This window comes from Notothenia rossii, assembly GCF_949606895.1.
Source record: "Notothenia rossii genome assembly, chromosome: 9".
Lineage (NCBI taxonomy): Eukaryota > Metazoa > Chordata > Actinopteri > Perciformes > Nototheniidae > Notothenia > Notothenia rossii.
In genome coordinates, this window is record NC_136907.1 from 50,810,600 (window position 1) to 50,829,170 (window position 18,571).

Below are 18,571 nucleotides of genomic sequence, written 5' to 3' on the forward strand. Positions count from 1 at the left end.
ACTAACAGTTAGCACGGCTGCCAACTACTACTACTATAATTTCCTTTGCACTCAAGATTGATCGTGATTTGATAGTATGAACGGTGATAATGAAGCAGCTAGAGGGAGAACACCTGCGGTTACGGACAAAGTCGACATGTCATTAGGTAAGGTCCTCGATAGAAACACTATAAAGTACTAGCTAATGCTAGCCACTGACAAATGGTAGGTTGTCAGTAGGTAGCTAAATATACCTAATTTGAGTATTCAGACGCTCACATTGCTCTTGTGTTACATTGCACAGATGACATAATTCGGTTAAACAAGAAAGAGCAACAGTTACAGAGGAGACAGGCCACAGTGACCCGCAGACCAGTGAAAAAGAAAGGCCGTCTGACCCAGGGAAAGGGCTTCACAACCCAGAGAGGTAGGTAGGTGTGTGCGCGTGCGTGCGTGTGTGCTCTCTCCCAGCTGTTGTATGCTGGTAACATGAACCTTTTGCATGTTATTACTTTCTCCGTACATGTGTCGCTAATATTATCTTTATCAGGAGGAGCAGCTAAATTAAGAAACAGAAGGGTCCCTCCCCCACCTGGTCGACGGCGGGGTCAGGGGGTTATCACCGGGCTGGCAGCACGGCGGCCCGGGGCCCTGCTGAAGAGGGTCGGTACCCTGAACAGAGCCGCAGTCACCCAGGTAATGGAGACATACTGGAGTGGAGACATGTGGGATGTATTGTTGTCAGATCAGATGTGACAGTCCCCAGGTGAATCACAACATCAAGAAGGCAGCCTTTATTAATCCCCTGGGGGAAATTCAGGTTTCACACTGTTTTTGTTATTCAGGTATAGTTCAAATACACATCTGCATTGATGGAGAGGTTTCAGAGCAAAGGAGCTGCCATGTTTTGGCATCCAGGAGCAGAAGGGTTCAAAACAATAAACACTTAAAATATAGCCTGGCCATTACAAACATATTTATACAAAAATCTGCATTCAACGTTGTAATGTGTGAGTTGATCTTTGATCTTTCAAACCTTTATTGTTTTGATACTTTATCCATAATAGGCGTACCAACTGTGGACCCCTACTGCTCTATGCCGCCTTACATACCTATCTTCAACGCATTGCAGTTTGCCGTGTATAAGTGTACATTAATAGGCAAAACATTTATTTTGCTTTTATTCAGCATCCCACTTGTAGGTACGCTATTTAAGCTTGATATGATGTTGCTAAAATGTCCCTGAACATCAATATATATCAAAAATATATTTACATGCACACAAACCTATATAACACACAACAGGAAAGGGAAACCTCCAAAAAGCGTAATAGGACCCCTTTTTAAATGTTCTGTCCACTGAGACACCACATCTTAAATACAAAGTATAGTGGAGCATTTTGGGGGGGAAATGTAAAGTAGTGGTGTTGATGTCAATATTTGGCCTAGTTAGGTTTACAAACTTCCTCCTGTGGAATTGGAAGATATAAACACAGCAGTTATTTTTATGTTAAGAAAAAGCCCAAGAAGAATGAATGAATACATTCTATGATTACATCAGTGTTTCCCCTATATACAAATAGTGGTGGCGCAGCGCTGCTGCTGAAATATGAGCGCCGCTGCTAGGGGGCGCCAGCCAGGTACCCAAAAAAAAAAGAAAAATATTTTTTTTATTCTTAAAATAATAATAAGTGGCGACCCTTTTTCATTTGATTGTTTGTTATGTAGATTTGTAGTATTTGTGTTACTGGCATAGGCGGTCGCCTAGGGTGCCAGATCTGGGGGGCGCTGCGCTGGTAGCTCTGGGAAGGAAAACATTTTTTTGACCGTTGGCGCTCATCCAAATGTTCGGCCTTGATGTAACAACCTTCATAATTAATTAAATGTGACACCCTTTTCACCCCGGCTACACGTTTAATTTGCCCTGTACGGTGGGCGCTAGGTTAACTAGCTACAATAAGATATGAATGAACAACAAAAATAAAATAAGCTACATTTATTTGTTATTGGCTATGGTAGGTTATTGGTTATGTTCACATACTTATTTGATTAATAAAATGCAAACCGATCTTTTTCATATGGGCGTTTTATAGTTGTACCCCCTAGATCAGGTCTCTAGTAATTGTGTGCTCAAAGTGCACCAGATTGAAGCATTTTACTGTAAAATGTTTAAAAAAAATCTTCCCGGGGGGGCATACCCCCGGACCCCCCTAGAGGATGTGACGTCCACCCCCCAATTCAAACATATTCACACAATACTGAATACATTTGAAGACCATTTCTGTTTTTGCAGTGTATTTGTCTTTTGTAGAGATTTTTCATTTATTCTTTACACATAAAATGTCGCCTAAAATCTCACCTAGGGCAACAAATTGTCTAGAACCGGCCCTGGTACTAGGCCTCAAGAGCTTTTCTTGTGCTGACACATATTAACAAATTGGAGGGGCGCACTTCCCACGTGCACACACTAAAAAATTCCATGCACTCACATTATGCTGGGCCCACGTGCCTTAGCACCGCTGCTATGACTCCATCCTAGGGGAAACACTGATTACATTACTAGCTGACAAAGAAAGACTCCACTAAGACGTCACTCAAATACTTCTTAATAACTTATGCATCAATAATATTTGTTACCTTGGTAACCTGAGGCCTGTACTACGAAGCCAGTTCAACATAACCTGGATATGTTTGAGTTACCCGGCTTACCTAATCCAAAACAAACGCGCTCTCGCTAAGCGGTCCTATGACGCTGGTTATCAACTCGTTAACTCAAGTCAGCTTTGCCCTATCTAGTTATGTGCGTGTTCACATAAAAGGGGCGGGGTTAGCAACATTTGACCAATTACAAACATGGAGAAGCGTACTGACAGCGCAGCGTCATTAGGCGCATTCACACCGCAGTACTTTTCTCACAAAGGTTCATGAGAACTCTTTAGTTCTTTAGTCATGAACTGGGGAAGGATTAGGCAAATGACGCCACTGACGTCACTTCTTCTTCTTCTGCTTTGGGTTTACTGGCAGGCCGCAAACAACTTCATGGCGTATACTGCCACCTGAAGTCCCTGGCCGGAAGTCCCCGGAGTTGGGGACTGGCTTCCGAGTAAATCGCCAGAACGCCGACACCTCCTCATCTCCACCGCTCCCGTGTTTTCTTTTGTGTTGCCATAAGTTAGTCTCTCTGCATTTGTGCACTGGGCTAATGCTAATGCAAGGATATTAAAATGGCGGCTTCACAAAACTTTTTGGGAGTTTTACGGGGCGTGGTTTGCATTCCGCCCAGCCAATCAGACATAGGAACCTTTTTCTCCCACGAAAGTCCCTGGAAAAGGGGGTAAAAAAGGTTCTGATGTACTAATTTTAGTTCAGGCTCTTTTTGGTGTGAACGCGACATTTCGGAACTATATTGGAACTAAAGTGGGAAAAGTACTGCGGTGTGAACGCGGCAATAATATACTTCCTGAATTAAAAGTGAACTATAATATTAGATAAATATTAAGACTTTAAACATCCATGACTTAAACACTTTATCCAGGATAAAAGCCACATAGCTGCACAGGTCTGCAAGGTGAATACAGTTGGTAAAAAAAAGAAGTGTTTGAATGCGCACATTAACAGGTTTATGATATCACTGCCCCGTCTAAGACACGATCTGACTTTAATTATATTTGACTCGAGTTTTTCGTCAACTTAATGTGTTGCTTAAAATAATACTTCTGCATACAGTATGTGACACTGAGTGTTGCACGGCCAGATACGGCTCAGCTGACTCAGATAAGGAAATATATGACACATTATGATGTGATATGAATGATAATGGGACACATCGACGTCTGCACTCACAGTGCCGCGGACTGTACTTAATGTTACTTCGATCCGGTTACTTATGTTGTGGCAGATATTTAATTAAGCGTTCTTAACGCTAATGTTATAATAGTCAGATTGCTCTGAAGATGGGAGGTGATATTCTATTAATGTTCGCGTTCACACAGTCTTTTGATTTTTGCCGACCGTCTTTCCTGCAGTCCTACAGTCTAAACTGTATTTCCTTTCTCCTGTAATATGACTTGATCGCTTTAAACTCCGCACACTGATTGGTCAGCAGGCGGTGATTTCACTGAGTTGATCTCTTATCCTGGAACCTAACCTGCTCCGGACCAGGCTAGCTGTTCAGCATAAGTTACCATGGAGATCTAGCCCGCTAAGAAGGGAACCAGCGTCGTAGGACCGGAAACCCAGAGTTTTCCCTGAAGTTAGCTTGCTAAGTGAAAATCCGGCTTCGTAGTACAGGCCCCTGGTCTAGTAGCATCAGACCTGCAGACTTTACTCCTGCTGCTTCATGACCTGGCAACAAACATCATCCTCTGGTATCCAGGAGCAGCAAACTCTGTCTGCTTCAGACCTTAAACACTTTAAAAATGTTTCCAAATTACCCCATAATTATCTATTAAGCGCTGTAATGGCTTAATAAGAATCTAAATTGCCTCATGAATTACGGCAGCTGACCCCAGACCACTTTCTTTTTTGATTTCACTTCAGTTATAATCGTTAAAGCAGTATTTTACTGACTTTATATTCAGCTATGTCATCCCACCTGGGGATACAATTCCTTTTAATAGACTTAAAACAAATCTTTCAATTCTTATCTTTCAATTCTTAATCTTATAAATAAAAGTTCCAGTTTGATTTTATACACACTGAAAGCTGATTGGCTAACGTTACTCACTGAGTCTAATGGTGAAGCTGCTGCTCTCTTCTGTCTCCCGTTACTCACATTTTGAGAATTAATCTCAATTATGCTTTATTTCAGGCAGTACGTTTTCACAATCTTGCCTTACGGTTATACTGTGTCTCTCATTCGCAGCAGAAAACTAGGCCGAAAGCGAAGCCCTTCATCCAGCGCCCCGAGGCTCCGTACAGGAAGCCAGAGGCTCCGAGGCGGCCATACCGGCAGCCGGACCCCCGCAGGGGACAGAGCGCAGCGGGGGTCCTGAAACCCTTCCCGCTGAGACGCCGGTGAGAACAGCTTCAGGAACAACCTGAGCAATGTGTGGATCTCTGTGAGCACAAGGGGAACTCAGATTTGTACATACCTTTTAGCATTATATTTAATGTAATGTTTTTAACAGTCATACACACATAGACATTTGCAAACACCTCTTGCCCACGCCCTTAACGTCAAATATTCTGTGAAAAATTACAAAAAGTTAAATTCATAATTTGTTTATTTAATTTCATCTTGGGTTTTTTGCGTTTTTTTTATGCATGTGGGAAATGTTTCTTTGTAAAGTGTCTTTAAGTACTTAAAGCATTATATCAATGTAATGTTATAAAAAATTATAATAATGATTATACTTATATAACTATATATATTTTGTATAATTATGGTCATAAAACTAATGATAATAATGTATTATTATTATTTTAAATGTATTTTAATACTATTCTATACTTCAATGAGATATATTTTGTATAGGGTTTTATTATTTTATATGATCTTCTGATCACTTCCAGAAATAGCGTAAAATCCTCTCATATTTCTTTAAATTATTAGATTCTTACCACATAGGTATTTTTTTCCAATCAAAGGCATGATTCAATTATCAAGGTGTGTTCAGCTATGTCAACACACACTGTAATCTACATGAGCTAATTCCTGTAGCAAATGACATACAGCATCACACACAGTTCACATGCAGCTGTACTTAACACCCTGCCCTTTTACTCCTGTAGACCACTGCCCCCTGTCCAGCAGCAGACTCAGAGAGACGCCCGCCAGGCCACCTTCCTGTTCCACAGAGGACTCAAGGTACGGGATGGGTTACATGACATCCAGAGTGTTGAAATGCAGTGTATCCGTAAATGTAACTGAAAGTGTTTTCTGTTTTCATCTCCAATTTTACAGGTGCAGGCCCAGGTGATAAAGCCAAGTCCCCACAGTCCCCAGAGTCCTCACAGTCCTCCAGCCAGAACTCGCCAGTGAGTATTATAGGATGACACAGTCTACTTATCTCTAGTGGTTGAATGTCTGTATGTATCAGTATTAAGTATGAGGAAAGGAAGTTCTGTTTGCCAGTGTTTGTGTGCTAAAGCGCAGTGTCTCTGTTTGTCCACCAGGTGGCGCACATCATCAACCAACCATGGAATCTTGACTGTTTCAATTGACAACCCCACAGCCAGGACTCAGCCTGAGTAAATATCTTTAATAACATTTGTACACAGTGACATCATTTGCATAAGCATGTATTATTTATTACTGCTGTATAGTATTTTATTATATTACACACAAAGAAATACAAAAATATCCACCCCCTTCACACACACACCTTGTGATCAAAGTGACTTCTTCCCAGGCCCCCCTCTGCTTGGACCCTGCATCCCCCAGCAGCCATTGCAGCCCATCCGAAGGTAGAAACGGTGGAGAAGAAGATCCCCAAAGGAGTGCCTCTGGAGTTTGACATCAACAGTGTTGGGAAACCGGTGAGAGCGCAGTACTTATCACTATCAGTATGCTTAGATACACAAGCATTGAACTGTTTTAATTTCAATTGTTTGTAAACCCATATTGTCTAAAAAAATAAAGCAGGGGAAATTAATTTTGAGGAATGAAAAGTAATGAAAGTATTTGAACACCATGAAACACGTCCCATTTTCTTAACCACGTGCTTAGAAAGTCCTCCGAATTAAAATAAAAAAATATTTTAAAAAGTCTTATGTGATAAGATTTTCCTCAACGTCTCAGTCTGTACACGTTGTCTTCATACTTGGTCTGAATATTATTACTAATGCCGGCTGGTAAAGGGAAAGATCTCTGTTTTACAAGCACTTCATCTTGGAACTATTTGTCTTTTCAAAATAAAGCGTCATTGCTGGAACTACAGTTAGTAAGACACTGTCTCACTGTAAAGACGGATGCTCTGACGGGTGTCACTGTGACAGCTTGAGAAGTGTTGTGATGGGGGTTTGAGCCCTCAGCGTTGTCTTATCAGGTTATGTTCATGAGTTTGATCCTGTGTGTGTGTGTGCAACACTGCATGTGTGCATTTATGACTGTATGCTCAAAGCATTACATATGAAGTCTCATCAAATACATATACTGCACTGTATTATAAATACATATTACATCTATGTAATATTCAAGCCTAAAGAATCACACAAAGTTAGCAGGAAAAAACTATTACAAAGAGCTTATAAATAATTGCTCAAAGTAAAATACACATCAGCTTCACTGATAAGTTTAAAATGGTGACTTGAATATGTACATTAGATAATAAAAAAAAGACATTAATCACATTTATTTGTAAAAAAACCCCGATATACTTATTATTTAGAAGTCCAGAAAACGACGCAAATGTCTTTTAATGTAATTGTGTAATGTCTGTAGGACCACTGAAATCATTTCTCTCAGTAAAGTTGTCTTTTTTGTCCGTGCAGCAAACAGCGCTCACCCTGAACGAGCGGTTCTGCATCCTGAAGGATCAGCGCTCCTCCACAGCACAGAGCGGCAAGGGCAGCAGATTTGTTACCGTTGGTTAGTTGTAAGGCCAATTACCCAGAAGCCTCTTTGTCCTGTTCTACACAGTGCACCCAACCTTCCTGATGGAGGGAACAGACTGAACCACTGACTTTACTAAAGAAAGGGAGGATAACAACACGTGTCAACGGAGGAGGGGTAAAAATATGTTCCCATTCATTGTCCTCCAATGTGTTGTGGATGTCCCACACCGGGGAGGAAGGAACTCTTTCTCTCCCATGGCCTTGGAACTGTTGACACTATCATGACGACTGTTCGGACGCATCTCTCTTCACAGAGAACCGCTATGTGTTTGCAAGGGTGGCACGTATGATCTCTAAACCCTTTTTGTGAGAATTGTTTTGTAATGTTTCTTCAAATAAATGAGTTTTCTCTATAACGATTTGTACAGGTTAAAATCACTGTAAAGTTCCATCTGCTCTTGTAATCAACATAACCCAGCCCCCCTCTTCACAGTTTGAGGAACCCATGTTAATGGGTTTAAATGTTGTTAAAGGGAGACGTTGCAGCCTCTTAGCTTTGTTTCCATTTGCCTTCAAACTCCTTTTGAAAACAGAGTCCAAACACGTTATCTCCATTTGTTTTGACTAACTTGGAAGGCTGGCTTGATATGCAGCTCGTATGGTAAGTCCAAAATAAAATGTATTCAAAGTTAAAAACAAAAGATGTACAACTCAAATATGATTAGCAAACTTAGATTGTCCTGTTTTCTTCAAAAAGAAACGGTTGAGAACTGCGTCTTGTTGGCGTCTCCTCATAGGCTGCCGTTGTGGGAAATGTAGTCTTTTATCTTAAACTAAATATTACAGATTTGACCACCAGGTGGCAATATTATTTGACCTTTGACAAAAACAAAAACTGGCTCTAACAGGACAGTTTCACCAAAATCAACACCATTATAATACAATAACTGTATGATCCAGAAAACAGCTTCCTCTGCTTCACCTTGAGTCAGACTTTAGCCAGCACTATTGAGTTAGAGGGGAGTTCACAACAAAATAAAACCTTTTTATTTTATTGATCATTCTCGATGTCTCGTGTTGGAGATATCCGCTTTATATGCAACTAATTGGTTTGTGGGGCTCCAAGCGCCAAAGAAATACATTTGTCACTGGGTCAGAGACATAACTGTTGGGGTTTTTAATATAGTGCCATTTAGAGACATGTTATTGGAGATAAAGCAAAGATTTCTACGGCTGATAACGCATACCTAAACAATCTAGATTGATAAATAGCACTTGATTTTATGGCAAATTGTCCCTTTAAAAATTAAATATTGTATTAAACTAGTTAAAATGAGACAAAAGAAACCCATATTATGGAATCTGAATATTGCTTTTATTTAAATACATTAAAATTTGCAATGTAACAAAACTATTGGCATGTGAATCTCAAACACCATTTAAATGAACAAAACATGGCTCACTTCATTTTTCTGTGACTAGTGTCAGTAACACTAGGTTATTTTTCTCTGCTCCGCATCATCCCCCCCCCCTTCTCCCATTTACACTGTTCACAGACTATCTTACAATAAGAGTGCTGAATAAAAATGAGGTAAGAAAGTGGTTTGAAGATTACAGATCATGCAGAACATGCTGACAGCAACAAAATATCGTGTGAAGGAGGAAGTAATTAAAAAAAGAAATACATGTGTGCATTTAAAAATAATCAATTTCTTTACACAGCTTTGCATCTTTGGTTACAAAGTAGGTTGAATGATTTTCACAGCTTCTTCCCCCCCCCCCCCCTGAAGATAAACATTGGGAGGAAAAAAAAAAGCATGAAGGTGGGGGTGATGGCAATACTAATTCCTTTTTAGATAACAGAATGATATCTTCAAATACCTTTCTGCAGGCTCACGTTACGATTTGATGTTGACGGGTGAAGAGACACCCGTCAAGGCTCTTAATACTTTATATTTGACAAAAATGTACATTCATAGTTGCGGAAAAGGGTTATGGGCACTGAATGTGTTTGAGATTCGACCAAGTGATTTATTTATTTTTATTCTGAGAAGGAAAAAAACTCAAGACTTTTTTTCAGAATTTGAAATAAAAATCAGAATTACTATTTTTCCTCAGAACTCTATAATTAAAGTCAGAATTCCAACTTTTTTCCCCTCAGATTTATGAGAATACATTGAGAATTATACTTTTTTTTTCTCAGAACATTTATTTTTCCACAATTCTCACTTTTCCTCAAAATTCCAAATATATTTCTCAGAAATATGACTTTTCTTGGAATCATGAAATTAAAGTCAGAATTCCTATTTTTTTTTCAAAGAATTCCCTCACAAAATCTCAGAATCCTGACTTCCCAGAACTAAATTATTTTAGAACTTTTTGGTCAGATCGCAAAACAATATCAAATGTGGCCCTAATCCTCTTCCGTACATACTGGATCTGCTGATTTGAGTTAGTGTTAAACATTTGTCAGATTTGTTTTACGCTTACGTTTTCAAGAAACGTAAAGCATCAATAATTTGAAAGTATGGCCGATCTATTGAAACACTGAAGAAGAAAGTGGAAACGAGACACCGGGCTACTGTTGGACAGGTTCGTGATATTGTTTAGGCGTGAGAATAGCAGCCCTGTAATAAATAAAGACATGAAAGATGCAAAGGTTGATGTAAAGGTGGCGGCAGCGGTGGTGCGCTCCAAGAAACTCTCTTTCCCATTTCTTACTGTACAACATGAAACAGCAAGGCTAAAAATACCCCCGTTACCCACTCATGTCATTTAAAAAAATAATCGCTCTTTTTGACAACCACTCCCGTTTGTCCCTTATGTGAGGTGAAGCCCCCCCTCTTTGTCCGACACCCCTGCTGAGGTCACGGGCCAGTCTGGAGAAGACATCCTGTCCACGAGCTCCCCAGTAGGCTCCGTGGGAACACAGCCAAGATGAAACCAAACACCCTCTACCCCCCCCCCCTACATACACTTTCTCTGTCTCTCGATGATTGCATTAACACTGGAAAAGGCCCACAGTACAGATGCGCGCGCGCGCGCACACACACACACACACACACACACACACACACACACACACACACACACACACACACACACACACACACACACACACACACACACACACACACACACACACACACACACACACACACACACACACACACACACACACACACACACACACACACACACACACACACACACACACACACACACACACACACACACACACACACACACACACACACACACACACACACACACACACACACACACACACACAGCACTTTGTGGTCAAGCTGGTGGCTAAGAAGACAATGTTTTGTTTTTTTATCTTCTTTTTTAATTTCACATAAACTAGATGCAATAGATTTTTTTCTTTTCGGATGCACTTCAAGCAGAGGTGAAGTTGGGCTGCGGTTGGCTGGGGTCGAGCGGAGTCTGGAGCGGCTGGGGTTTGGGGTGGAGCTGCGGCTGGGGCTGCTGAGGCTGAACTTGAAGCGGAGGCTGGGCTTGCTGCTGAGGCTGGCTGAGTCCTTGCTGGGGGGGGGTGGTGCTGGAGCTGGGGGCCGGCTGTGCGGGCAGCTGAGACAGCTGCTCGCTGTTGGCCAGAGATTTCAACACAGCGTTCTCCTTCTCCAGCACAGAGTTCCTCTCAAACAGCTCCTTGATCTGCTCCTTCAACACCTCCACCTCTTCCCGCACCGCGTACATCAGATGGCTTTTCACCAGGTCCTGCGGGAACACGTGACAAAGAAATTAATATATAGGACCTGACCAGAGGCAGCGGTGACACAAGGATGATTTATGATGTTCAGCATGCAGCAGACAAGGACATCAGAGGGAAGATCAAGGCTACAGGCTACATGTGTTGATGCTAGCTGTGTGCCCCTGCTCGACGGCAAAGACGAACAAATATCAAGAGTGCTTGGTTCTTATAAATATTAGAATAAGTAAGAGACAAATGCAATCAGGAACTACCAATAATATAAAGAATTAAGGACAAGTCAAAAGACACAGTATATGTGTATGTCTCTGTCCTTCCATGTAACGGAATACATTCTTACTATACAAATAAAAAGTGAAACATTTCTTTCAATCGAATAACCTGCCCATTTGTATTTCAATTACTGGTTTCGACTATAAATATGTCAGAAAATACAAAAAAAACATGTCCATCCCAGTTCTACAAATTGAATTTTTAAATATTTATGATGTGAACAGAAAAAACTGTCCTCTGATATTTTTGCATGAAATGTCTTCCAAAAATGGCTTGATTATTAAAATATGCGTTTGGTCCATTGCCGCTCTAGAGAAGTGTACGATGCATGGTAAATAGAGTACTCACCATTGCCTGTTCAATTTTATTGTCAATGGCAGCAACATTGGTTCCCGAGGCCCTGTGAAGAAGAAAAGATGAGGTCCTTTTAGAATTGATCCTAAAGCTTTCAGGATTCAAAACCTCCAGAGGATAGTCATCTTTAACTCTCAGCATAAAAATAAATAAATCAGAAACACCACCACATTAATAAATAAAAGAGACAAGATATTGGTGCTCAATTTATCAAAGCAACCGCTTTGGAATGCCCACAGGAATTGCAGACTATGAAAGGACTCGTCACCACTCTTGGTCGTACAGTGACATGTGCACTCTGTTTATAGGTCACGGCAGGAGAAATGAAGGAAGCGTGCAACAGCACAACAAAGTAGGTGCAAATGTGGAACTGCTGTATTAGGTATGCTAATGTCTCAAAAGGCTGCTGGCAACAATAACAGGATGTAGTAAGAACATGCACTGATGGCGGTGTCAGAGCGAAGGGTCTGCCATGTTTCAGTGCCCTCAAGGACATCTCGAAAGCTCCCATGAAGTGAACTGTCACCTCTCCGATATACAATGTATATATTTCATTTTCAAAGTCCGCTCAGGGACTTGAATCAGTGACCCTACGGTTCCCAAGCCAAGACCCTACAACAAAGCTGCTGCCTGAGTATTACACACACATTCTCCCACCATCTATTAAAGGATATATGATGACGCAAGTTGCGTGTCAAGACCTGTGAATCTTAACCAAATTAGTCACCAGTGACAACAATTAACCCTACCCCTAACCCCCCGTTACCTGCGGTGGGTCCGGTAGGAGAGCAGCGGGCTGCAGGTTGCATGCCAGCCGGGGGCCTCGGGGCAGCACGGGGGTTTGTAAGAAAAAGTGCACGGCATGGTGCTGCCTGCGGCTGAAGCTACATCGAGAGCAGCGAGAGAGGAAAGGGCCACCGGAGTGCACTCGAGGGGGCTTAGTGGGTGACTGTGACCACTTTTAGAATAATGTAACATGAACCGACGGGTGAGATGTCAAAGGAGCTGACAGGAGGCGGGGAGACACGTCAACTCCGCCCGCTTACAGAGCCTGTCTGCTGAGGACAGTAACTGCAGGGTGTACGGAGGCCCACAAGTGCCAACTATTAATACATTCAACTCTGTTAATTAAGCTATTTAAAAAGGGCCAATACAATGCGCTAACAGATAAATTGTTGCAGTTCTAAAAATGAACCTTAGAATTAGAAAGTTTAAAAATAAAAAAACATGTTGTGAAACTACAATTTACAATCGCAACTTAAATATATATTGACTGCTCAATAATGTTTCCAAAACTACTTATATCAAAAACAAATGGCGATATCAGATCAGTTAAAATGTTCGAAATCAGAGCGATCTGACCAGACCAGAATGACACACAAAACTTCCGGGTCAACAACATCTCCATCAGCTATTATTAACTTAGAATTGCTTATAACCCATTTTGGTATTTACAAGGTTAGGTAAAAAAAATAAAAAAACACCAATGCAAAAAAGCTCAAGGTATATTTTAGAAACTGTGTCACCATAAAATAGTTCCTCCACCAGAGGGCACCGACAAGCTTTTATCTTAACTGGGAGTGTGGCACTCTAAATCAACATGAGCCTGTAAACTAAGATTTGGGCTTGTTAACGGAAATATTTCTCGGCCCATTGGTGGATGGGCCTCAGGAATCTAGTATCTGTTGAAGATTCCTAAACTTGGGTTGACGTCTGCAACAAAGGACGATGGGAAGACGTTGAAGACCAATGCAAGTAAACAGCAGGTTAATTAGAGTATAGACCCCCCCCCCCCCCCGAGGGCACAATGTTCTGTTCCTCCACACACCATCCAATGTATGTGTGTGAGTGTTAGGCCAGCGGAAGCACTCAGTAGATTCCTATCAGTGGGCTGTACCAAGGAAGGAATGTTCCCCATACCTCTGCTGATATGAAACACTGTCAATCTCCTGTCCTACAGAACATGCCTTTGATCCCTGTCAGATAGAACCATGTCTAACACACGTTACCTGAGAGAACATCATACAATGAACAATGCAGACATGTGTTGAATAAGATACATACAGGACTGTCTCCGAAAATTAGAATATTGTGATAAAGTTCTTTATTTTCTGTAATGCAATTAAAAAAACAAAAATGTCATACATTCTGGATTCATTACAAATCAACTGAAATATTGCAAGCCTTTTATTATTTTAATATTGCTGATTATGGCATACAGCTTAAGAAAACTCAAATATCCTATCTCTAAATATTAGAATATCATGAAAAAGTATACTAGTAGGGTGTTCAACGAATCACTTGAATCGTCTAATTAACTCGAAACACCTGCAAGGGTTTCCTGAGCCTTGAAAAACACTCAGCTTGGTTCAGTAAACTAAATCACAAGTATGGGGAAGACTGCTGATCTGACTGCTGTCCAGAGGACCGTCATTGACACCCTCCATCAGGAGGGTAAGACACAAAAAGAAATTTCTCAAAGAGCAAGCTGTTCACAGAGTGCAGTTTCAAAGCACATCCACAAAAAGTCTGTTGGAAGGGGGAAATGTGGCAGGAAACGCTGCACAACCAAGAGAGATGACCGCAGCCTTAACAGCATTGTGAAGAAGAGTCGCTTCCAGAATTTGGGGGAGCTTCAAAGACAGTGGACTGAAGCTGGAGTCCAGGTATCAAAAGTCACTGTTCACAGACGTGTCCGGGAAATGGGCTACAATAGCCGTATTCCCATGGTCAAGCCACTTCTGAACTCAAGACAACGGAAGAGGCGTCTGACTTGGGCTAAGGAAAAGAAGCACTGGACAGTTGCACAGTGGTCCAAAGTCCTCTTTTCAGACGAAAGCAAGTTTTGTATTTCATTTGGAAGTCAAGGCGCCAGAGTCTGGAGAAAGGCTGGAGAGGAGCAAAATCCAAGTTGCTTGAAATCCAGTGTGAAGTTCCCACAGTCAGCGATGGTTTGGGGAGCCATGTCAGCTGCTGGTGTTGGTCCACTGTGTTTCATCAAGCCCAGAGTAAATGCAGCTGTGTACCAAGAGATTTTAGAGCACTACATGCTTCCGTCTGCTGAAAAGCTCTATGGAGATGAGGAATTCATTTTCCAGCATGATCTGGCACCTGCCCACAGTGCCAAAACCACCAGTAACTGGTGTACTGACCATGGCATTACTGTCCTCGATTGGCCTGCAAATTCCCCTGACCTGAACCCCATAGAGAATATGTGGGGTATTGTGAAGAAGAAGCTGAAAGACACCAGACCCAACAATGCTAATGAGCTAAAGGCCGCTATTGAAGCATCCTGGGCATCCATAACACCTCAGCAATGCCACAGGCTGATTGCCTCCATGCCACGCCGCATTGATGCAGTAATCCGTGCAAAAGGATTCCCAACCAAGTACTGAGTGCATTAATGGACATTTTCAAATGTTTGATTGTGTTTTGCTGTTATAAATCTTTTTTTTTTTACTTGGTCTGAGGAACTATTCTAATTTTTTGAGATAGGATTTTTGAGTTTTCTTAAGCTGTATGCCATAATCAGCAATATTAAAATAATAAAAGGCTTGCAATATTTCAGTTGATTTGTAATGAATCCAGAATGTATGACATTTTTTTTTTTTTTTTTTTTTTAAATTGCATTACAGAAAATAAAGAACTTTATCACAATATTCTAATTTTCTGAGACAGTCCTGTAGTGTCTCTAGCCTATACCAACAGACACACACCCATCTCCTGAAGATGTAAATTACAAATAGGAATGTACTTCTCAGCAGCCAGGGCTCACTCATCAGTATTATGTGACCCCAGGAGCAGTTACATAACCAAATGAAAAAAATTAAGATGTGGCCCACCTATAGTTGGCTCCCAAACAGGGGTTTTAAATAGGCCTGTACCCAGAGGAGTCTGTCACTGTAAAGTACAGTCCATGAATGGGCTACACCCCTTGTTGCTTCACATAGTGCAGACAAAAACACGCATAACCATTAACAGAATCATACTGTAGCTGTAGAACATATTGAATTCAACATACTGTATATTCAGTACACAGGGCAAGACGTAACGGTTGCCAGGTTGACATTGGCAAACATTTCTGGACTTTACCAATTGTTAATATGTAAAGCAAAATGTACAGCAAAAGGTGGACCCAAAACTTTCAGTATGTGTTGGATTAGTAAGTATTGCTGTTACAACCGGTTCTAAACACGGTACACGCGGGCACGGGTGCGGTACATGAATCTGTTTCAGTGACAAAAGTAAAGCAAATTAGATTGTCAGAATGGGCTGAAGAGTTCAACTGACTAAGAACCAGCTCAAATCAAAATTGTTAAGTTCGGGAGGCAGAGTAGTCTGGCGTAGGAACTGACAGCTGAGATTGTACTGCATTACTTGTATACATTTCATATGTTCATTTTATGGCTAACGTGTCTTTTTTTATCATTTAAAATATAGGGATTTTCAGTTTTGTCCCCAAAGAGAAGATACCTGGTTGCCATCGTAGAAACACATTTTTAAAAGTTAGTGTTGAGTCCATGTAGAGTAACTTATCAGAAATGGCCAAATATAAACCTTCTGAAATTGTTCAAACATCTGAAAATAATTCAATCAATTCGCATAACTTATCTTTAAAAAAAAAAAAGTTTTATCAAAATGTTATTGCTTCCTTATTTGAAATCAAGCCAAGCACAATCAATTAGAGATGTGAATTAAATGTGTAAGCTGTTGCAAGTTCACAACAAATTAAAAAGGAGAATGACGAAGCACTATCTTTATAAAAAGTGCGGGAACCTCAACAATTGCTACATTATTAAGGAAACGCTTACCATTTTTTATTTGTGGACATAACTGTCCGGAGAATTCTGGATTCAGATGTGAACTGAATATTTTCTTTATGATTCACATTCAATTTTCATGATTCGACTCATGATGGCTGGAAAGACAAATGCAGTGAACGAGAACAAGAATTAAACTGATGGTAGCATTTTAGAATGAGTGTAGTTAATGTAGCAAATGCAGCCGTTCTGCAGACATAAATTCACCAAAGTGTTTCCTGATGTGGACAACAAAGGGAAGACGCTCCCTGGATTATAGAAGAAACAGACCAAAGTTGCAATTTTGGGAGAAAAAGTACATCTGGGGAGGGAAATGTTGGCGTATCTTCATGTGACAACTTGTATCCAAACAACAGTAAGTGCTGAGAGGCATATTACGCAACCATCTAGAGCTTTGCACTATTGTCTAATCTGCAGAATCTTTTTTATTACGTTCTAGACGATTGTCTGTCAGACAATAGTAGAAATTCCCATTAAAAGAATGCTTCCGATGTATTTTCAAATTGCTTATTTTGTCCAACCAAAACACAATATCATTGAGTTTACTGCAACAAACAAGGGCAGTCTTACACCAAAGACAATGTTGTATTCACATGCTTTTCAGAAGTGTCCAATTTACCAAGTTTGGAAGTTCTTCCGACAAGGTGGGTTCAAGTCGTGATATGGACAAAAACTCTGCTCTTTTTTCGTAATCCTTCCGACAGAAGAGGACAAAATAAAACATTAACTCCTTGGCGGAGGCAATTGTTACCGATTTATTTTCTGCCAATTGACTACTCAACTTATAATTTCAGCATTGTCATCCAGCTTGACAGTGATTCTTTGTTTTGGCTCCTTTTTTCTCCAGCTGGCTTTAGTGGAGGCAACAATAAGATGGAATGACACCACTTAGATCAAACCAGGGAATACAAAGAGAGGAAACTCAAAACACCAATGTGACCGGTCGCCTGGGACATGTGATGGGCTAGTGATGAGTTTGTAGCTACGGAGACTGGAAAACATCAACACAATAATACTTCTAAAGGTGTGGGACGGATTACCACAGTGAAGTAAATCTGAGTGAAAGTTGGTCGAGTTTGTTGAGTCTCGATGGTTTTGGGCGGCTAATCGTCACATTTCTCGTTAAATCGAATCAGGCCAGAATAACAACGAAGTGAATGAAACCGTATAAGAACACAATCTGGCACTCCAAGTAGAACTTCCAAGAACAACTGGCACTGGGGGAGTCTTTGGAAACCAACATGAGTGAGGTTACCACACATTAACTTGTTTAAACCTCTAGATGTCAAGTCAGAGCAGAGAACTTGCTTGAGCTGCTTACTTAAAACACAACGTGTTGAATGCACAGTAAATCCTCCTCTAGTTTTTTCCAGCGTTACAAAGCAAACAGTATAACAACGGTAAGTATGGTCAAACTCCAGAGGACTATGGGCTGGGTTAAAAAACAGAACGCTAATGAGGGTTTCAACTTACCCCGACACTGATTATGCAACAAACACTTCTGTGAACGTCACGGGACAGACATTTATAATAAGCCACGGGTAGAGTTTGGCGTTTCCCTTACAATGCTGTAAAGTAGGATTGTCAATAAAAAAGTCCATTAGCCACAGAAAAGTTTGCACCCACACAGGGGCAAGTTTTGAGGGTGAATAACTCATGTGGACATTGAATAGTTGTCGGCTGTTGCCTGTGGCAGAACTGCTGGTATATTGAAGAGCAAAAAAGGGTTTTCTTCAGCAAAACAGTAACAACAAAGACAAGTATTTTACTCACCCTGAGACATGCCAAGACAAGTTCAGAGTGTAAGAGGTGAGGCCGGATTTATGTGCACAAGGATAACAGGTGCACAATCTTAACTAAATGCCTGTGTTTCTTAGCTTTAAATTGTAGTTTTAATTAATCTAGATCTTAC

The 18,571-nt window shown here is 40.8% G+C and overlaps 2 protein-coding genes across 15 annotated transcripts in view; one reads left to right on the forward strand and one right to left on the reverse strand.

Annotated features, from left to right (window-relative positions):
* The window catches only part of LOC307017842 (UAP56-interacting factor-like), a 55,074-nt gene extending 47,182 nt beyond the window's left edge, over positions 1 to 7,892 (forward strand). For 9 of the 13 annotated variants that reach the window (XM_079647681.1, XM_079647687.1, XM_079647689.1 and 6 more), the window contains 6 exons: positions 4,844 to 4,995; positions 5,713 to 5,788; positions 5,885 to 5,958; positions 6,097 to 6,171; positions 6,333 to 6,459; positions 7,414 to 7,892. In XM_079647681.1, the coding sequence (XP_079503807.1) occupies positions 4,844 to 4,995; positions 5,713 to 5,788; positions 5,885 to 5,958; positions 6,097 to 6,171; positions 6,333 to 6,459; positions 7,414 to 7,515 (606 nt within the window). In that variant the 3' untranslated portion in view covers positions 7,516 to 7,892. Of the gene's footprint in view, positions 1 to 5; positions 147 to 283; positions 407 to 529; positions 676 to 4,843; positions 4,996 to 5,712; positions 5,789 to 5,884; positions 5,959 to 6,096; positions 6,172 to 6,332; positions 6,460 to 7,413 lie in introns of those variants that run through there. The other 4 variants (XM_079647682.1, XM_079647683.1, XM_079647686.1 and 1 more) reach the window with 4 other exon arrangements.
* A 937-nt stretch (positions 7,893 to 8,829) lies between these two features.
* LOC307017840 (TSC22 domain family protein 2-like) overlaps positions 8,830 to 18,571 on the reverse strand; it is a 49,295-nt gene continuing 39,553 nt past the window's right edge. The window contains exons 2-3 of one of the 2 annotated variants that reach the window (XM_079647679.1): positions 11,834 to 11,885; positions 8,830 to 11,220 (exon numbers count right to left, since the gene is read on the reverse strand). In XM_079647679.1, coding sequence (XP_079503805.1) covers positions 10,879 to 11,220; positions 11,834 to 11,885 — 394 coding nt within the window. In that variant the 3' untranslated portion in view covers positions 8,830 to 10,878. The remainder of the gene's footprint in view (positions 11,221 to 11,833; positions 11,886 to 18,571) is intronic. The other variant, XR_013802279.1, reaches the window with a different exon arrangement.